Genomic DNA, 22988 nt, shown 5'->3' with positions numbered 1-22988 from the left:
AGAAAACAGTCATCAATGTTAATCGTCGTCACACAATGAGACAGTGAATCGCTACCTTTCTCTACTTCAATACCGCCGTGCTTATTAGGCAACTTCCTCACCATATCTGTAGTGCGGGTTAATTTCATAAAGGCCGGTTTTTCCCATTTGGGAAGCGACTATTGAGGATCATACGAGTACAGCACAACAAATTTAATAATAGACCAAAATAATGTGGACCTGCTATGCGTCACTACGTAAGTGACTTTACAACTTTTCAGTAGTAGGGTTTTAGTAAACGTTTACGTCCAAATTACGTCACTGCTTGTATTGATAAAAAATTTAAATACTGTGACAGCTGCGTCGGGATTCGAACGCGCGTCCGACAGGGCGCGCGGGAGACGAAACGTTGGTCGCTGCGGTGTGGCGCGACGTAAGGGGAACGACGGCACGCTGGACCGCGGTAGAGAATGAAGACAGCCAACACTGCGGCGCGAGGCAAAGGGGGACGCAAAGCAATGGGTGCTTCGCTGTGCGAGATGAAGGGGGGAGACGAAACCTCCGGAACAGAAAAGTGCAGAAACAGGTGGAAGACACTCGAAATCGTAATTTCTCGAAACTATGGTTTACTGATAAATAGGAGACGCGAAGAAGGAGCGAGCCAGTTCAGTTTTTGGTCAGCAAGACAGTCAGTCTTGTGTAGCAGTGAAGCCAGCTTCGAGACCGGAGTTGGACTTGAGTGTGTGTCCGCAACTGTGCGAGGAAGCAACGCAGTTGGAAGTCTTGAGTTCGAATGCAGTGGACTGTCCCCGGAAGTCCTGAGTTCGAGTGCAGTGGAATGTCTCTGGAAGACTTGGGTTCGATATACTGTGAACTTGAGTGAATGAGCTAGAAGAACTAGCCAAGGCAACGAACTGTGAACTGAGAACTGACAGTTCTGTTTTGTAAATAGTGCTTTGTGAACATTAGTTAAGATTAGCAGTACGTTATTGTTCTCAATAATCCAAGTGAATTGTCATTTCGTGTGTGGAGTGCAATAACGAACACTTTGTTGCTGTGTGGAGTGGAAATCCCATTGTTGACGGGAGTGTTTAAATTCAATTACAGAAAGTGATTATTGTTGTGAGAATAAAAGTTACATTATTATTTTAAATTAAAAGTTACATCTGGTGTCAGAAAAGAGATATCGTAGACATAATGGAGAACCTACAGCAGATCCTGCAAGCCATAGCGGAAATGAAAGCAGAAATGAACAAGCACATTAGTGAGGTGAAGAACGACATAAGTGAAGTGAAGGCAGACAGCAAAGACGACATGAACAAGCACATCAGTTAGGTGAAGAACGATATAAGTGAAGTAAAGGCAGACATGAAAGACGACATGAGCAAACACATTAATGACGTCACTACACAAATTGAAAGCGTTTCAACCCACGTAGATGGAATTGTTGCCATCGTGAAAGACGAACTTAAAGCCAATTTTGACAGACTAAACGAGAATTTTGCAACTATAAACGAGACAGTAGCCGAAATAAGACAGGATGTAGACCATTTCGACGGCAAAATTCGCGCTCTCGAGCACCGTCAAGAGCGGACGAGTGAGTTGCTGGATAGAAATGCTGAGGAAAAAAGTACATACTCGCATTAATGGACCAACATGCTGAAGAAAACAAGCACATACTCACGTTGGTGGATCGGCAGGCTAGAGAACAGAAACAGATAATCATCGAGGAAGTTCAATGGGCAGTGGAAAAATCGGTAACAGAATGGAGGACCCCATATAGTGGCCCCGTGGAACCATCGCCTTCAGCCAGACATTGGAACGTCAAGACGCCGAAGTTCGACGGTACGACGTCCTGGCCGATATTCCGACGCCAGTTCGAGGCCATCGCAGAGTACAACGGATGGAAGCCGGCAGAGAAAACTACTCAGCTGCTGGCCGCGCTTCAGGGACAGGCGTCGGAGATTCTTCACAGCATTCCAGAAGATGGGACAGCCGCTGAGATAATGGCGGCCTTGGAGGGATGTTTCCCTTTGTGACCTGACTCCAAGTTAGGCATATACGTGTTGACGTGTATCCAATGTCAACTGCCATTATACTAGGAGCGCACTCAGCTAAGTGACTTATTGGCCGGGAACATCGAAGTAGGAGAATTCGATCCGGTGCTGTGGATTGAATTCGGCGTAGCTCAGTGGTCAGAGAGCTTGATACGTAGAACCAAGGACCCGGGTTCGATCCCCGGAGCCGGAGCGAATTTTTCTTCTAAAATATTAAGTATCAATATTACAGATGAATTCTGTAGGACAAATTAAAATATCTATAATATTCTCTTAGCTAGCAATCCATAATAACTGCGGATTCCCGGCCAACAAATCACTCAGGTGAGTGCGCTCCTAGTATAATGGCAGCTGACTTTGGATACATACGTCAACATATAAGTTATATGCCTAACTTGGAGTCGGGTCACAAAGGGAACCATTGAAGGAGGAGAATTCGATCCAGTGCTGTGGATTAAATTCGGTGAAGCTCAGTGGTCAGAGCGCTTGGTATGTAGAAACAAGGACCGGGGTTCGATCCCCGGCGCCGGAGCGAATTTTTCTCCTAAGATATTAAGTGTAATTAAAAAAAAAAGTTTATAGGCGTGAATTTCGTTTTCGTGCAGGAACAGTGATTGCAACGGAAATACTTTTCTTCACTTAGGTATTTTGAATAATTATAGGCATAAAAATGGCCGTAGTATTGATGTGCATGTGAGCGGCAGGAATACTAGCAGCAGTCAGTGGCGTATCAAGGTCATCAGACAGGGCGAGACGACAGACCTACTTACTGAGCTTGAAATAGTCTGGTTGAGATACTGAAGGATATGTGGCGTATCACAATCACACAAAAATACCATTCCAGTATGTTTTACAAGGACAATGATACCAATATAAACAATATTTTACACATTTTTATTTTAACAGGTCTGCACTAATTTCAACAATACTTATAAAGACAAACTAATATTGATGATGGTGGTAATAATAATAACGATAATAATATTTATAAGGCGTCAGTCGTGTGTCAAGTTGTTTCGCAATTCTTTACGACGAGCAGGAACAGTGATGGTAACTATTGCACGAAAAGATGAGCAGACAGCAACAATAACAACAAAACCACACAACACGAGAGTAACGACAGCCTAGAACAATGAAGTAACAGCATTACATGCAGAGTAGTGAAGCCAACACAACATATTCCCTCTTATTACTGTGATATAACGGTATTGCTGTCGTGTTGGCAACACTGCCCCTGCTCAGCCCTGCAGCATGGCTACCACTTCTGTCTTCCTGTTAATATGCGCCAGATCCAGGGCCGTCCGTCCCCCCTTATCTCTCGCCTCCCGCTCAGCACCATGCTGCAACAGCAGCTGCACCACTGGGGCATGACCATACCAAGCTGCCCAGAGCAGTGCATTACGCTGGTCTACATCACGCTCGTTGGGCTGCGCTCCAGCTGCCAGCAGCAGCTCACACACTGCATGGTGCCCACAGGATGCAGCCATATGCAGAGCAGTGCGTCCAGCTGATCGGTCCTTCACATTTGGCTGCGCCCCGGCAGCCAGCAGCGCCCTGCACGCATCATGGTAGCCTCTCCATGCTGCCAGCCACAAGGGCGTCCAGCCAGCATGATCCTCGGCATTCACCTGGCTGCCTAATTCCAGGAGCAGCTGCACCGTGTGTGTGTTCCCCAGGTCCGCTGCCTGGTGTAGCCGAGTCCTGCCTTGGCTGTCCCTATCCTCCAGGTAGGCACTGACCTCAGATGCAGCTCTGTGCTCCTGCAGCAGACAAACCAATCCGGTCAGAGGAAGCTCAGTCAGCTAGGATATGTGAAGCAGATTAGCTGATGAAGTAGTAGTGCCTTTAGCCATAACTACAGTAGTGTCAGTAATAATGACAGCAGACATAACTACAGTAATGTCAATACTGAAAGTAGAAATAACTACAGTATTGTCAGTAATAGTGACAGTAGACATAACTACAGTACTGTCAGTAATAACTATAGTGGACTTAACTATAGTAAAGTCAGTAAGAGTAACAGTATACATAACTCAGTAGTGTCAGTAATAGTGACATTAGACATAACTACAGTAATATCAGTAATGGTGACAGTAGACATTAATACAGTAGCGTCGGTGACAGTAGACGTAACTAAGTAGTGTCAGTAATAGTGACATTAGACATAACTACAGTAATATCAGTAATGGTGACAGTAGACATTAATACAGTAGCGTCGGTGACAGTAGACGTAACTAAGTAGTGTCAGTAATAGTGACATTAGACATAACTACAGTAATGTCAGTAATAGTGACAGTAGACATAACTACAGTAGTGCCAATAATAGTGACAGTAAACATAACTACAATAATGTCAGTAGACATATCTACAATAATGTCAGTGATAGTGACAGCAGACTTAACTATAATAAAGTCGGTAATAGTAACAGTATACATAACTCAATAGTGTCAGTAATAGTGACATTAGACATAACTACAGTAATGTCAGTAATGGTGACAATTGACATAAATACAGTAGTGTCGGTGACAGTAGACATAACTACAGTATTGTTAGTAATAGTGATAGTAGACCTACAGTAATGTCAGTAATAGTGACAGTAGACAAAACTACAGTAGTGTCAGTAATAGTCATAGTAGTCATAACTACAGTAATGTCAGTAATAGTGCAGTGCTCATAACTATAGTAGTGTCAGTAGGAATTACAGTAACCATAACTAATGAAGTGTCAGTAATAGTAACAGTAGACATAACTGCAGTAATGTCAGTAAACATAACTACAAAAACGTGAGTACTATTAACTGTAGTCAGAACCATAGAAATGTCAGTATTGGTAACACTAGGCATAACTACAGCAATGTCAGTAGCTATGACAGTAGCCACAGCTACAGAAATGTTAGTAGGCCTACTAGTTACAGTAGCCATAACTACAGTAGTGACAGTACTAGTACCAGTGAGCATAAGTACAGTAAAATCGGGATTGGTAAACCTAGGCATATCTACAGTAATGTTAGTAGCTGTGACAGTAGCCACAGCTATATGTCAGTACTATATACAGTAGTCATAACTACAATATTGTCAGTACTAATGATGTCAGTCATAACCAGAGCAATGTCAGTATGTATTTATAGTAAAGGTAGCATGACAAGAAAGTTATATAAGTTATGCTAATTATTGTACTAGAAGTACTACCTGTAGTGACAGATGTAGTAGTTCAGTAATAGTGACACTAACAACATTGGTACTACAAGTGGTAATAATAGTATTAGTGGTGGTGGTGGAGTTGTGACTGTTAGTGTCCATTGCTGAGTAACTGTAAGCATGGTAATAGTTCATACTTACTGCTTCCTGCTGGCACCTCATCTCTCTCTCGGCCTGTAGATCTTGTTTGAGGTTTGTCAGCTGTTCCTTGCTTCCCTGTAATAATAACAATTCTGGGTTAGAGGAAGCTCAGGTAGTTAAGTGATAGTCTGTCTTGAAGCTATAGCTTTCATGAAAGAATCAAGCTGATGGCCCAATGTACAGCATCGGAATATGGACAACAGCTACCAACGTCTAAGTTTCCGTAAGGTTTTTAAAACAAATGTTATGATGACTTCTAAGAGAAGTTGGCCATCTGCCAGAACATAATCTGCATATTCGTCATGAGCTCTTAAGAAATGGGTCACAGATCAACTACCCTTCCAGTACATGATCCAGATTTTTATTTATAAGTCCTAAAGAAATGGACCGTGGATCATCTACCCAACTGGTTCGTAATACGGATATTAATGATAGGCCTAAGCCCGAAAATTAATGGGCCAATCATTATCTAGACCAATGGGACCAAAACATTTTAAACGCGGGACCATCTTTTGGGCAAGAATTTATTTGTGACACTGCACTACCATTACCGATAGGCCTACTTAACCTCATTCGAAACTACAAACTCCTATAAAATCGTAAAAATTACAATTTTACTCAAAACCAATGAATATAATAACTGTAGAGTTCGCGGGAAAATCGATGAATATCACAGTTTTCTTAAGGTTTATGTCATTATCTAATTCAATGGATCACTGCGAAATTTTATGTCGTTCTCATGAAAAATGGTAAAAAGGAGAATTATCACCACGAATACAGTAATCCTTTCCTTTATTTTCTATAAAAACCGCACTACATCTTGCAGTTATAGACTCAATTAGATCATTATCTAATCCTTAACAGAAATGTGACATTCAACGTTTTTACCGCGAAATCTTCATTAGTAAACTCCTAATGTACCGATATTTCAAAGACAAGAAATTGGAATATGCAAATCTATATTCCAATTATCTTTCGGTTCTTAAGCTGCTCTTCCCTGGTGATACATTTTTCAAACAATTAAACACTATAAATATAGTAGTTTTCCAGGCCAAGATTTTAACATAAAGATAAAATCGACGCTTGTACCTACAAGGAAACTTTATTTCTGGTTGAAATCACATCACAAAAAGAAACGTGATGCGTGAGCATTAAAGAACTCAAGAAAAATTATTCCACTTTGTTCCATATGATACAAGCACTGAGTTTGTGTCTGTGTTCATGCAACTAAGTTCAGGCGTACACATTTTCAAACATTTTATTATAACAATCAGAGATGCATACGGAATTTGTTTTGAAACAGTTGCATTCTAATGGTTGACATTTTACACAATATTAAGGAAAACCTCATTGATAGCCTATATGCAAGCCTACCAACTGAGACAGTAGAGCAACTGGACAGATTCAAATACTTTTATTTTTATTTTATTGGGTTATTTTAGGACGTTGTATCAGCATCTAGGTTATTTAGCGTCTGAATGATATGAAGGTGATAATGCTGGTGAAATGAGTCCGGTGTCCAGCACCTAAAGTTACCCAGCATTTGCTCGTATTGGGTTGAGGGAAAACCCCGGAAAAAACCTCAACCAGGTAACTTGCCCCGACCAGGAATCGAACCCGGGCCACCTGGTTTCGCAGCCAGACGCGCTGACCGTTACTCCACAGGTGTGGACTTCAAATACTTGGGGTGTGCTATAATCAGTAACATGAGCTGCGGATATCTGAAAAACGAATTAAGGAACGCACTAGTAAAGTGCATTGTGTGGAGTTTGAAACTTTGTTGGGAAGAAACATAGAGATTACGATGAAGTCAAGAGGAACGAATAGAAACATATGAAAAGTGGATATGGAGAAGAGTGGACTGTGTGAAATGGACAAAATAAAAAATGAAGATGTGCTAGAAAGAGTGGGTGAAGAAAGAATGATGCTGAAACTGATGAGGAAGAGGAAAAGAAATTGGCTGGGTCACTGGTTAAGAAGAAACTACCCACTGAAGGATGCACTGGAAGAAATGGTGAACGGGAGAGAAATTCGTGGCAGACGAAGATAACAGATGATAGAGAATCTTAATATATGAATCATATGCGGAGACAAAGGGGAAGGTAGAAAATATGAAAGATTAGAGAATGCTGGGTTTGCAATGAAAAACTGTCCTTGGGCGGAAGACTATGAATGAATGATTGAATGTCGAAACTACACATACATTTTCACCGATCGTTGAACAGCAGGCCTACTGAACCAAAAGAATGCAAGAATACCTCGACCTCACAAAAGAATATCGTAAATTCTTGGTAGCATTTTCATCCTCGTATTTAATGCAAAATAAATATCTCGTCGATGATTGTCATCAGTCAGGTGTCTTGCTCCCCGTGTTATATCTAAGTAGGCGAACATTGGCTTTCTACTAGGTATATCGACGGAGCAGTGTGAAAGTAGTACCAACAGTTACAGTAATAGGGGTAGTAGCAGTAGTAGTATTATCAGCCTGAAAAATGAAATTAAGTTTGCTCTCCTGCTGCAGCTGGTCGCAATCTGAGTTGTGACAATTTGTGTCCTTTCGTTACTGGTAAGTTAACTGTAACCATGACAACAGCTGATACTTACTGCTTCCTTCTGACGCTCTACTGCCTTCTTCAATTCCTCCTTCTTCGCTTCCAGTTCTGCTCTCAGGAATCCAAGTTCTTTCTCTTTACTCTATAATTAAAAACAAATCTGGTTCAAAAGAAGATCAGGTGGATGTGTGACAACTTGACTTTAAACACGACTACCATGATTATGATGACGATTAAGTTAGTTAGTGGGGTTTAAAAAGGGCGCGTCAGCTACTATGACTATTTGTGCCCTTATCTAAAATATTTCACTAAACACAAACCAAATCCAGTTTCAACAAGGTGAAGCATAAAAAACCATAAAAGTGAGAAGTTCTCAGACTCTAAGTAGTATTTAAAAAGAAACAACAAAACAATAAACAAATGCCACCAGAAATAAATTGTTTGGCGCATTTATAAAATGCACGGATGTAAAAGGTCCAAATGTCAAGTTTGTTAAAATCATATACTGAAAAATGTAACCTCCGGACGTAAAGAGTCCAAAGGATAAGTAAAACGGGTCATTAAAAAACTACATCACCCTGTCAAGTCCTGTATTCAATAAAAATCTCAGAACTGCACTTGTACAATGAAAATCATTTCCAAGAGCGTCACGTAGAGTCGGGCGAATTCCATACTGCCGACGGGCATCGTCATATTTTCTACACTGTAATAAAAAATAAATGTTCCATGGTCAGTGGAACATGGCATAGATCACTCTCCGGCTGAGGCTCGCCACGTAATGGCGATTATTATTATTATTATTATTATTATTATTATTATTATTATTATTATTATTATTATTGTTATTATTATTATTATTATTATTATTATTATTATTATTACTTGATATGGGCCTATGCTGAACACAGAACTAGGCCTATGCAGTGACTGAATGAAGCTTCATAAGCCCTCTCGTAACTGTAACCATGGTAAAAGCTCACACTTACTTCTTCCAGCTGGCGTCTCATTCCTCGCTCTGCCTCTAATTCTTCTCTGAGATTTGCCAGCTGTTCGTCGTATCTCTGAAACAAAAACAATTCTGGGTTACAGAAAGCTCAGTTAGGTGACGTTGAGTTGAAGGAGCGGGTTTCATGATGGAAACAAACTGATAGCCCAGTATACGGCACATGACCCAGAATACAGACAACAGCTACAAACGTTAAATGTTTGGATAGAGGCTTGAAAATGACGCATATTATCCTGCCTATTCTAAGATGTTAAATGAAAGTTATGAGTTCTAAAATAAACTTGCCATTTGCCGAAATATCTGGATTTTCATGACGAGTTAATAAGAAATATAGCCTACCAGTATTTGGTAAGTCCTAAAGGTAATGGGCCGCAGACCATATACTCTCCTAGTACCTAAAATAAATGGGCCATATATCTTTATGACAGGGGTTCCCAAACTTTTCAGAGGTCAAGCCTTTTGTCTGCGAGTTCCCAGTGTCGTACTGGTACTTAACCCCATTCGAAAACGAAATAAAAAAATGACAATTTTACTCAAAAACCAAAGGGTATCACTCAAATTCCAATGTGCCGACACCTTCAAAATGATAAATCGGAACATGCAAAGCTATTTTCCAATTTTCTTTGGCTTCTTATAATGGCCTCTCTTGCTGATAGTCTTACATCTTTCAAACATTCTAACACATTGAACAGTAGACTAAACATAACAATAGCCAGAGACAAAACCGACATATTTATAAGGAAACTTGAATTATGGTTCACATTACTTCAAAAAAATAAAATTGATTAATTCTAATGTATTGAAGATCTTACGAAACATTTAGCTACATACAGTAGAGTGAATAGGGGGGAGATGACTGTCGGGGGAAGATGCTTATTTCTTTATAGTTTTACATTATTCCAAGACAGAATGCCACCCGCATGTCTTCATGATCACTGAGACAGTTGAATGTCTGTACAGTGAAAGTTAACTCATTTTGCCACGTGTTCTTGTTGTGAGAAGAAGAAAAGCAAGAAAACAGGTCATATTTCTGCTATAAAATATTTGCAAAGGTATGTTTAAATTTTAGTACATCCTTGAATTGTAATAACTGCCAAGTCTTTGTAATGGATATTGTAGTAAAGGTTCTAAAGTTTGTATTCTTAACAACCAACGGCCTTGTTCCGCCATTTTAGATTGCGTCACAGCACTAGGCATCTTACCCCGATACTTGGGGAAGATGGTCACTTTTTTCTGGGTAAGATGGCACTTTGTTGCAAGAGTTCTATTTTTTGTTTTATTGCAGGGAATGTGTAAATATTGCGTAAGATCCTCTGATAGAAGTCAGTGGATTGAGGACAGTCTTCAACTTGCGATAGAACATGTTATAACAGAGGGTATGAACTCTTTTAAAGCATCGCAAGCATACTAGATTTTTTATCGTTCCCTTAAACGCCATCTAAAAAAGATTGATGACAAAAAATGTACTGGATTGAATTCATTGTATGGAAGAAGTGATTATTTCACGAGTCTTGCACACGACAATAAAATATGTGCAATGACTGTGCTCCTAAGTAGTGTTAAACGAGTAAGAAAGTGTCCATGAGCTTTAGATTAAGTCAATTTTGTTAGATACATGTATCAAACCAAGTTCAGGTAAAATACGTATATCAGAAATTGTGCTAATTGCATTTGACATCTTACCCTACTATCGGGGAAAGATGCATACAGTGCAGGTAAGAAGAAAACCTGTATCTATAAACAAGGTAATTAATGTTTTCTGTTTTGTAACAAAAATATAGTTTCAAAATACCTTCAAGACTTTGACATTTTAATATGAAATTCAAAACTAAATCTTAAATTTTCAATCAAAGAAAAAGTCAGGCATCTTCCCCTGATCCACTCTATGATACGACAAATACTGAGTTTGGTTTTACGGACATACAAATATTTTTTACACATTTTAATCGATGTCTTATTCAGTACTTTACCGTAGAAACTCAAAACAATTACGACAGTCACAGGTGGATATTGAAACCGTCTTTAGACAGTTGTATTCAACTGGCTGATATTCTACACAGAAAATGTCAGTGCGAATTCGAAATCAGCAATTAAAACAAGTGGACAGCTTCAAATACTTGTGGTGTACTATGAGTAGTATCATGAGCTGCTGCCAGGAAGTCAAATGAAGAACAGTAATGGCAAAGAAAGCTTTTAATAGAAATAGAGCACCATGTGTGAACCTCTTAAAAAAACTAAGAAAGATACTACAGAAGTGCTTTGTGTGGAGTCTGGCACTGTATTGGGCAGGAACATAGACATTACGACAAAGTGAAGGGAACCGACTGGAAGCAATTAAAACGTGGATATGGAGAAGGATGGAGTGGGCAGTCTATCCTCCTGTAACCAGGATCCTATCCTATAATCACATAGACCTACGTCAATGGACTCGACTCAAGATGTTCTTCTCCATCCGTATATCAATATCAAATACTTCCGCAATGAAGGCAGAATTGAGGCATTGAGATAAAAATCGGGACTAGTTATGCACAGGCTATTTTGAGAAAACCAAAACACTTCACAATCTGCATTGTACTTGGTTTATCCCCTTGTTGTTAGTAAACGGAATATATAGAAAAATAGATTTGAAAACTGCTGATATGTCTCCTTTTTGATCTAAAAAGTATGCTTTCATAAAAATAGTAAGTAAATTTAAAATAGTAATCATTATTTGTCATCACATTATAATATTATTATATGAAGTACAAAATCATATTTATACACAAGTTGACACCTCAATAACACACTACTCAAATGGGTCTGTTCACTGCCCCAAAACTCATTCCCAGAATCTTGGGACGCTAGAAATGAATGTTTAACACTGAATTTGGAAGCACTTGAAACACTTTATTACAAAAAGGAGACTAGTCACTTGATAAGTCCCATTTTTCTACTCGTATTTAGAGCTAGAATTCTACAGTGTTCCACGCAAGTGACAACTTCCTTTTTACATTAAAGCATAAAGGGTCGCACTCTTAACTCAGATACACCAAAATTGGTGGCATGTCCCGTTTTTGATCTCAGCGCCTCAATTTTAACAGGAGTCAAAGTAAATGAGACTAAATTAAGACTATCATCCTACCCACGTTTTTCTGCACGTTTTCCTAAAGTGTTAAGGCAAATGTCGAGATGACTCATGGATTTCCATGATGAGCCTTACAAGTATCACCAATGGAGTGATATTAGTAGTAACAGTAGCAGTACAAGTGCCAGTGATACTAATGGCAGCATTATCAGCAGCAGTAACAGTAGTAATACAAAGAGCAGTAATAATCGGTAATATCAGTAACAGTAACCGAGGATATAAGAATGACAGTAACAAAAGCAGTAATAATTGTAGCAGTACAGATGGCAGTAGTAGTAAATATAATGTAAGTAGTAATAACAGTACCAGTAGCAGTACAAGTGGCTGTAACAGTAATATCCATAGTAGTAACAGTATAAATGAAGGTGGTAATAGTAGAAGGAAAGTAATATCAGTAGTGGAAAGAAACAATAGTATTAAAACTGGCTGTTGCAGTAATGACAGTAATATTAGTAGTAGTAACAGTAGTATTACAAGTAGCAGTGGCAATAATACCAGTAGCAGTAATAGTAGCAGTACAAACGGCATTAGTAATAATGACAGTAATATTAGTTACAGATAGTAATCATAGTAATACGAGTGGCAGTAGTAGTGACAGTAATATCAGTAGTAGTAATAGTAGCAGTACAAATGGCAGTTGTAATAATGTCTGTAATATTAGTTACAGATAGCAATCGTAGCAGTATGAGTGGCAGTAGTAGTGACAGTAACATCAGTAGTAGTAATAGTAGCAGTACAAATGGCAGCAGTAATAATGTCAGTAATATTAGTTACCGTACAGATAGTAATCGTAGAAGTACGAGTGGCAGTAGTAGTGACAGCAGTATCAGTAGTAGTAATATTAGTAGTACAAACGACAGTAGTGTCTGTAATATTAGTTACAGATAGTAATAGTAGCAGTACAAGTGGTAGTAGTAGTGACAGTAATATCAGTAGTTGTAACAGTAGTAGTGCAAACGGCAGTATTAGGGATAGTAATACCACTAGCAGTACAAAATATGGCAATGGTAGGCTTATTTGCAGCAGTACAACGTAGAGTGAAAACATCACGAAGTTCCTTCTTATGACAACAAACTTTTCTTATATGCTTCCAGTTCACTGCAGATTTTTCATATTTTCGTAGATTTAAAGAGAATGAAGCATTATTGTTACTTCTATTGTAATTGTATTATTATTATTACTATTATTATTATTATTATTATTATTATTATTATTATTATTATTATTATTAAAATTATCACAGCTTCAACCTCAACATATCCTAAATGTTCAGTAGTCTGTGGGGAATATGGTGAATGTACACTGTGCGATTATTTAAGTAACTGCGCACCAGGTGCAATCGGCGTTCACAGTAAGTAGTTACATTTCGTTTTCTAAGTATACAGGAAATAAATAATTGTAAGTTATGGTAACCTCCTTATTAATTTTCGAAGTAACAGGTAGGCTGTATTTTGCAATTATATTTCCAAATTTTAGTCGTCATAAATTCCACATGAACTTGTCACAATGTGAAGCCGGTAAGTCAGCGTGGCTAGCAGAATACTTATCCGCTTGAGTATAAAATTCTTAATTCATCTGAAGACACAACACACTAGAACTTAATACTTACTTAATACCTACACTCTCCCGATGTTGGTGAAATTCATTAAATCTCCAAACATTACTTTAGGTTTTAGCTTTTCCCGTCATTTTCTTCCCCTTCGATTCACAGGATTCATATAGAAAACAACTACAATGAGGACGATGAAAATAATGATCAGAATATCAATTTGGAAGAATCATATTGTATTTATTTACATTCCTTGGTATTCGTACATCACTTCATAGCTAGAATATGGAACTATTAAAAAAAATCATATAGTACTAAAAAGTTTTAATTAAGCTTATAGTCACAGTCTAGTTGAAATAGCTACAATATAAGTGAATAGCATAATTTAATGAAGATTGATATATCATTTAGTTTTAATGTGGATACTTTATATTGCTTGCTATATGTTTCCATTTAATTATGATAATAACTTCATTTTAACCCTTGTTTTCTACTGTTTTATTAAATGGCGCTTGGCCCATTACGTTTTGATTTTGATTTTATCATAGGGAGGCTAATAAACATTTTTACTGCCATGCAACATACTCCTTTTTAATAGCACGATAGACTTGACGATAGAGTATGAAAGTCGTTTTTTGACGCGTATTTATGCTATGAACTGTTGAAATAGTTACAAAGTTTCCACGATTACATACGAGGAAGTTTATTAATGAAAACATACACTGACAAGCTATGGGCATTATTTGTAGTTTTGTTTAAATCATCCTATACGATTCCCTAGATTTGGCACCTAGTATTATTATAATTACTCTTTTTTTCTAGTAGGAATATACTGTTACTAACCTGCATAATTTCCTCAGAATATTAATCCAAAACTCATTACCGAGTGAAAATATGGAAAGTATATTGTTTTTAAGGTACAATACTGATGTTTACTATCTTATGCATAGATCTAATAGCAAAACATGTTTAATTTAGTTTGGGGGTAATTTCTTTAATATTATTTTTTTCAATTTAACATATTATCGATTTATAAGCAACGAAATTTGGTTGTTGTTTATATGAGGGGTCTGTTGTTAATTATTATGTTCAATGAGTGAAATGAATCAACAGAAAACCTCTCCTAACTGTAACCATGGTAACAGCTAATCATTTACCACTTGTTGATGCCACTGTTTTTCTTCCAGTTCATCTATGAGATTTACCGGAAAATCCTCTGTACACTGTAAGCAAATTGAACTGATTCAGAGGAAGTGAAGTTACGTTATCTAGAAGCATAAGACTGTAAATGAAAACCAGGAAACAATGATGACTACGATAGAGATGGTGATGGTGATATTGGTAATAACAATGATATAGTAGTCTATATTTCAAATAAGAGTACCTCTGTCACACATTACTATGCAATAAAACTAATTGTACTTAACTATGTAACTTAATTACTGACTGTATCTCGACGAATCACTCACGTAATTTATCCATGGCAACACTTCATTACTTACTATTTTGAATTGCAGCCAGTACTCCCACTCTATCAAATCCTTCTTGTCAACTTCCAGTTTTCTCAGCATGGTGATAGTTTGAGTAGAAGCACAAGATTTCATGAACGCAAAGTGATAACTATCATAATGATGAATCTGATAATTATGCAGCATTGTAAAATTCCTATAATTGACAGAATGTGCCAGATACTGTGAAGTGAGACGCCTCATGCCTCTGCTTAGTTCTTAGTTCTTTAAGGATTTTGTTTAGTTAATTTATCAGATTTAATTTCATGTTGTATCCATTTTGTTTTAATATTGAGGTTATGATTAGGTCCAAGATAAGTTATCTATGTACCTGTCATTAGAATGAATGAATGAATAAATTAATTAAATAATAAAAAATAAAAAATAAATGAATAAAAAGTAAATAAATAAATAAATAATAAATAAGTAAATAAATAAATAAATAAATAAATAAATCAATCAATCAATCAATGGCATGGACTGGTCCTGGATGCACGATTCTATTCTATAGAGAGGCGAACTCGACTATTTTATCTTGTCTCTTCGCTTCGTCCACATGACGACTAAAATTAGCTGCTGCCTACCTGATGTTATCCAAGGTTCCTGCACCAAAACAAAAAGATCTGGAGAGCCGACTACACAATCAATATAATTGACAATCGAAGTATGTTTGCGGTTTCGGTCATATCGCGTCATCTGTTGTCCATCTGTGAAACTACTCTTAAGCTTGTCATAATAACCTATTAGATTGAGCAATGTGATCATGGTTGAAAGCCTTCTAGTAACTGTTACCATGACAACAACTCACACTTACTTCTTCCTGCTTGTGCCTCATCTCACGTTCAGCCTTCAGTTCTTGTCTGAGGTTTACCAGGTCTTGTTTGTAACTCTGTAATAAAAGCAATTCTGAAATTATGTTTGCTCTCTAACTATGGCTGGTCGCAATCTCAGTTGTGACAGTTTGTGTTCATCAAGGCTGAAAGCCTTCTATTAACTGTAAGCATGACAACAGCTCACACTTACTTCTTCCTGCTTGTGCCTAATGTCACGTACAGCCTTCAGTTCTTGTTTGAGGTTTCCCAGGTCTTGTTTGTAACTCTGTAATAAAAGCAATTTTGAAATTAAATTTGCTCTCTAACTACAGCTGGTCGCAATCTATAGTTTGTGTTCATCATGGTTGAAAGCCATCTAGTAACTATCTATGGTGACAGTCACACTTACTTCTTCCTGGTTTTGCCTCATCTCACGTTCAGCCTCCAGTTCTCGTCTGAGATTTCCCTGGTCTTGTTGGTAACTCTGTAATAAGAGCAGTTTTGAGTTCAAGAGAATGTCTTACGGTTTTCTAAATGTCCATTGGCCTGTGGGAATAAATGACGAATTTACTCTGTCCGATTCTTCATTTAGTAACTGCGCACCATGTGCAATCGGCGTGCATAGTAAATAGTTGTAGTTCCTTTTCCATGTATACAGGAAATAAATAATTGTAAGTCATGATAAACTGCTTATTAATTTTGGAAGCAACGGGTAGGCTATTTTTACTAATTATATTTCTTCATATTCATCACAAATTCTACATGAACTTGTCAGAGTGTGAACCCGGTTCTCCGGCGTGGTTAGCAGAATATTAACCGCTTGACTCTAAAATTCTAAATTCTTTTGAAGACTCAACATGCTGGAACTTAATACGTGCACTCTGTGAGTTTTCAAAGTTTCTGTAGCAGTAGTTGTAGAAAGTCATAGCTTGGATCAATTTACTTGTCTCCTATCACATCCAAGTCACACGAATGAAGAAAAAAATTCGTGCCGACATAACATTTCTTCAGAGATATGTTGCATTTCTTCTGTTGGTGGTTAAATTCATTAAATCTCCAAATATTCTGCTATTCCTGCTATCAGTAAGGACACACACTCATGTTTCTTTTATCCTTCGCCCCTCACTTACTTCCTCACTCATTCACAGGATTCATAGGGAAAACAACTACAATGACGATGGTGAAGCTAATGATCGGAAAATCAAGTTTGAGTTCATCTACTCAGCACACAAAAGTACGAGTGCAGTGACTAAATAGAATCAACAGAAACCCTCCAACTGTAAACAATGGTAACAGCTTATCACTTACCGCTTCCTGCTGGCGCTGCTTCTCTTCCAGTTCTTCTCTGAGATTTACCAGATCTTCTTCTATACACAGTAATAAAAATTAACTGATTCAGAGGAAGCCAGGTTACATTGTCTGGATACAACCTTACTTACTTGCTTACTTACTTACTTATGTCTTTTAAGGAACCCACAGGTTAATTGTCGCCCCCACATAAGCCTGCCATCGGTCCCTTATCATGAGCAAGATTAGTCCAGTCTCTACCATCACATATCATCTCTCCCAAATTCATTTTTATATTATACTAGCTGAAAGCACCCAGCATTGCCCGGGTTGCCCTTTTTGTTTCTTTTATTCTATTAAACTAGTTGTTAGACTTTTCGAAAATCTCTGAAACTCAACTAAAGACAACCAAAACGACTTGTCTTTAATAAGCTTTCCTTGTCCATAAAGATGAATCTTTACATAGCGTCATTTGCATGAATTAATGAAATTCTTAGCCAAATGCCTGAAAAGATTAATCCAATTTAAAACAACTATATATCATGCAAAGAAAGAAAACATTACATCATATGGCTGACTTTCACACACACACACACACACACACACACACACACACGCACGCACACACATTACATCTCTTTATTTATTTATTTATTTATTCTGGCGTAGTTATGGCAGTCAGGCCTTCTCTTCAACATCACCAGAAATATAAATAAAATAATAGAAAATCAAACTAAAAAATAAAGTAAAACCAAACGAAACTATATACAGATAACAGTCACACAAACTTTAGATGAGTTAGTATTGTCTCGAATTTCAGGAAAACAAAAACACACCCCTTGGTCCCTATATGCCCACTTAGCGTTGACTCAATGTTCTACAGATCTTACATTTTACCTCTGTTAAATTTGAAGTGGCTTATCTTAGTTGTGGGAGTTAGCGTATTAAAAAGCATTAGGCTACAACCTTCTGCCGTCTCCTTCCCCCCGCAAATGTGACGTTGCACAGAGGCAGAGAGATAAAATAATTATAAGATCTGTACATTGATCTGAAGCCGTGTACTCGTATTTCACGTAATTTCATGTCTATGCGTGCTTCCACTTGTATTTCAGAGATAGCTGATGATAAACAGGGGATTCTCTTGTTCCCAGTCTGAACCCGTTGGGGTGTCATCATGAGCTAAAATTTATCTCTCTATCGCTTGCACCAAAGAATCAATATCTACTCATATAATTTAATTTACATTGGAATAATTTTACCCCTTGACCGCTGCATGCCCGCTTATATCATACCCGGGTTTTTTTTATAGGACTTGAGAAATTATATCTCGCTGATTAATAAACATAATAATTATATTAATTCTTATTTTATATACAGAATACAGATACAATATAAACTCGCAATAAGTCATTTTTTAAAACAAAGACTAATATTCTGAGAGATTTATATCGGTATTTTAGAAATTAAGAGATTGTCCTTTCCACAACGCATAACATATTACACTGGCAGCTATACTGATAGAATTTCGCAATAATGCATTTTTGGACATGAAGAATAATACGAGTATTTTGATAGACGTATATTTTAGAATTAATGCAGTGTTATTTTCAGAGGGCTTACATATACTCACATAGGCCTACAACATGACAAAAGTATCATTGAAGTGCTTTTTGATATGTGTAAAATATTTTTTTCTTCACTTCTTTGTGTAAAATGTTGCTGAAAATGTGACAAAAACACGTAGTTTTTAAGTTAATGTCTACAATTTTGAGTGACTGTCGTTGAGCTTCATTTTAATATGGCCATTACAATGCTAGTCGCACTGAAACTGCAGTTCCTTAAAATCGAGAGACATGTCTGTGGGTATCATAGGAATACGTGGAATAAAAGCATCTTCTCCTTTCGTTTTGCCAGGTCATATTGTTACTTATATTACCTACGTTTTGTATGAGGTTTTTTCACACCAATTTTTGTTCCATCACATTGGTAATTTTGTTGGGTCAATATTTCGCAATAGTACTATTAGTGATTCAATATTAAGTATTCAATTATGTCGTAGCAATCCTTCTGGTTTCAAAGAATTCAAGAACTCACCTCGATAAAACACAGTCTGCTCAGTATCTACAACTGCATCGAGAAATTCATAATACGGTCCTGGACTGCGTAAAGATACTTATTGCATGAATTATCTAGATCCTGGCCTTCGTGATGTATCAACAATGTCATTTAATTTCGTGTTATAATTTCCATGGCCCCAAGAAAGTCGATGTTGAATGCAACAGACAATAGTAAAGAACAATTGACTATAGAAGATTGCAATTTAACGTTATACATGAATGTTTGATCATATTTATTTTTATTTTTTTAAATTAATTGAATGTCCATTTGCACAATTTTAATATAGGCTATGTTTTTCTCCTGGATACATACATACATACATACATACGTATAGACCTATGTACATACGCAAGCACACACACACACACATATATATACAAGGTGGGCCAGTCAAACGGAAAGATTTGATGGGAGTATAATGTTCATGACGGGAGGGTGAGAATGAATATATCCATCTCTTCTCTACCTACTTACTTTACAATTTATGACTCCTTAGGCGGTGACGTTATTATCTCCGCGTTCCCTAGTAACCAATTGTTTATCTCGGCCATGTTTTGTTAAATGGTGCTCATCGTTACTGCAAACTGCAATTAATTGAGAAACCTCTCCATTCCCAAAAGGTAACGATATGGTGCGCGGTTTCAACAACTGGAATAATCGGCCAAATTTTTTGACAATGAGGCTGGAAATGCAGTGACAGTTAATTCTGTGCGATATGTTGAAATGATACAGAACATTTTCACACCACAACTCGACCATTTTCTAGTGAATGAAAACACACTGTTTCAACAGGACGGTGCAACAAGTCACACTGCAAGAATTTCAAAGGATGCTTTGAATGCTTTTTTGCCGAATCGCGTCATTGAAATATCGGGATATCCCTTTGCCGCCTAGGTCACCTGATTTAACGGTATGTGATTTCTTCCTATAGGGACACCTCAAATCGTAGGTGTTTGGGTGTAATACACCAAGAACAATTCCAGCCCTAAAACGTGTACGAGAAGAGGTCGCTGTGATACCTGTCAATATGCTGAGAGGGGTTATGCACAGTTCATAGCCAGACTCGAAAAATGTGTGCGTTTCAAAGGAGGTCAATTGGCTGACGTAATTAAATTTTTTTTTTTGTTGCACACCTAATGGTTAGGCCTATTCATGTACTTATACTTGTCATTTCTACTCATTAAATTGATATAATGTATAATAATAACTTTCGATTCTATTTCTGCGCCTTGAAATCTTTCTGTTTGATTGGCCCACCTTGTACTTACATACCCATATTCATTTTCATATTAAGACTAGCCGTACCCGTGCACTCCGCACCACTTGTTAGATATAAATATAAAGTAATTATATAATTAAAAAATGACATTTCGCCCCGGGAACATTCGTGTTTGATAGAAGGAGAAATCGTTTAATATGTTACTTAATTGAAATTGTATTTAAATAATTAAAATGCGATCATTTTGGTCCAGAGACCACTCATTTGGTGCAATGACAATTCCTTTAACATGTTTCTTAATTGTTATTACATGCAAATAATTAAAACATGATCATTTGGTTCAGAGACCACCCGTTTTTGGTGCAAGGATAATTCGTTTAACTTTTTCTAAATTAGTCAAAATTAATAGAGTAGATTGTGTACGAAGATAATTTTTACGTTAACCTTACTGTGCATCTTTGTTTTTTTGTTTGTTAAATTCATTTTATCTTAACATCTGTGGTCATGCCACGTGTTTAGAATGTGTGGATATATCAGTAGGCCGTTTTTACTCTTGTTGAGTTCCTGTTTCTATTGTATGTTGTAGATGGCTTGTGTTTTCATGTAACTGATTATAGACTTTGATTAATGTTTTTGGTATTCGTAATTGAGACGGTGATGAATCATGGCATGTATCTTTCCAATCCGGCATTTACCTTTACGACTAAGGGAAATCATGAAAAACCCCAGTCAGATTGGTCGGCCACAGAGTTTGAACCCGGGACCTCCCGAATGCGAGTCTCAAACGCTCGGTTATACATCATTGTTTATGCAAATGAAAAATGATGTACCCTACATAAATATTATTTTTAGAAACCCAGAAAACGAATATGGGTAAATTATGAACACAGGAACGCCATTTCGTGACACCTTTTAAAATAACTCAGCTCCAGTCAGCTCTATAGTAAAATGCTTATTAAATATGGGCTGCATTTTTAGTCCAGTAAAAACACTCATCTTTACGACAAAACTCTTACCTATTATGATCTGTGAACAAAACGAAACTTATGTATATAGCATTAGACTAAGTTATTTTATGTGGACTAAATAAAGTTGAATAATCAAGTTATACAATATTTCGACAGAATATCAAGTTTTATCTGCGTGAAGATCTATTTTAATCATACCTTAGTCCTCATATGTAGCATTACATCCATTTGGAGAAACTACTAATTCTAAATATTGAAGGAATTATCCAAATGGCTTAATTAGCTTCTGAGATTACTTCATACAAACACAAACATTCTCTGAAAATTAATAGTCTATTGATAAACATCAAGGCAGCCTTAAATAGACGGAGTTATTTGTTTTAATTTAATTATAGCCATCGTCGTTCCTGCAATAACTCCTATGTCACATAGGCCCTTTTTATCTATTTTCAGATTTTTGCTCTATTAAAATAACTTGAATAGTGATACAGCAAATAATAAAATCTCCTATTATATTATATAATTATATTTCGTTCTCTCGAAAATGTAGGAATTCACGATCTCCTATGTACCACTGCCAAGGAATGAATAAATGTGGTTTTCTTCCTACTGAAAAATTTTATATTTTGCACATAGGAGTTGTTGCAGGAACAACGACCTATACTCTGAGGCGGCAGTGAAAATGTATTGTATTGTTATTTTAAAAGTCTTGTATGTCCTTAAATATCAGTCCTATCAAAATTTTGCATAGACTAAAACTTATCGGAAATCATTTTTGAAGAAACTTTTGTTATGTTTAGGTGAGGGGTTTGGACTTTTTTTCCATTGCTGGTCCAAATCCCTCATCTAAACATTAATGATCCACTATTGCTTTCCAACCCCTCATTTAGATCAAACTTTTGTTATACAACATTTTTCACAAAAAGCAATAATAAGCGAGATATTTCTATTTATTTAATTCGGGCCCCTTATAACCCTCTTTTAAATAAAGTATTTTAAATGCCATATAGACTAAAATCTAAGTTACAACGAACTTAATTTATATTTCAATTTTCATCGAAATCCGTTCAGCCATTATCGCGTAGAAAGATAAAAAACATCCAGACAGACAGACATACAAACAAAAATGTAAAAAAAAAAAACGATTTTCGGTCTAAGGATGAATAATAAATACATGTTAACACCAATTACTTTTGGAAAAGTGAAAATTACCAGAAGAACTTCGGTTACAGATTTATTATTAGTATATTGCATTAGGCTTTATATAAAAAGTGTGTTGATAACGGACGTACTGCGATAATTAGGCCTAAGTTTTTAATTTGTTGTGGGGGCTCTTGAATCTCAGGAGGAACAACTTTTACAACAGCGCAACATAATCTCCTTGGCTCATTACCCATTTTTTTTTTTTTTTTTTTTTTTTTGCATTTATTGCATATGCATTTTATGTATTTTAACACGATTCAATGGAGCA

The 22988-nt window shown here is 36.9% G+C and overlaps 1 protein-coding gene across 2 annotated transcripts in view; it reads right to left on the bottom strand.

Annotated features, from left to right (window-relative positions):
- Positions 1-741: 741 nt before the first annotated feature.
- Positions 742-22988, bottom strand: part of LOC138691349 (ankyrin repeat and protein kinase domain-containing protein 1-like) — a 45226-nt gene continuing 22979 nt past the window's right edge. Inside the window, exons 5-11 of one of the 2 annotated variants that reach the window (XM_069813242.1) lie at positions 16335-16409; positions 16137-16211; positions 15928-16002; positions 8913-8987; positions 7979-8068; positions 5375-5449; positions 743-3796 (exon numbers count right to left, since the gene is read on the bottom strand). In XM_069813242.1, coding sequence (XP_069669343.1) covers positions 3275-3796; positions 5375-5449; positions 7979-8068; positions 8913-8987; positions 15928-16002; positions 16137-16211; positions 16335-16409 — 987 coding nt within the window. In that variant the 3' untranslated portion in view covers positions 743-3274. Of the gene's footprint in view, positions 3797-5374; positions 5450-7978; positions 8069-8912; positions 8988-15927; positions 16003-16136; positions 16212-16334; positions 16410-22988 lie in introns of both variants that reach the window. The other variant, XM_069813243.1, reaches the window with a different exon arrangement.

Source organism: Periplaneta americana, chromosome 16, assembly GCF_040183065.1.
Source record: "Periplaneta americana isolate PAMFEO1 chromosome 16, P.americana_PAMFEO1_priV1, whole genome shotgun sequence".
In the NCBI taxonomy this organism is placed as follows: domain Eukaryota; kingdom Metazoa; phylum Arthropoda; class Insecta; order Blattodea; family Blattidae; genus Periplaneta; species Periplaneta americana.
The sequence above is the reverse complement of the archived record's forward strand: the minus strand, read 5'-3'. Positions and strand labels throughout refer to the sequence as shown.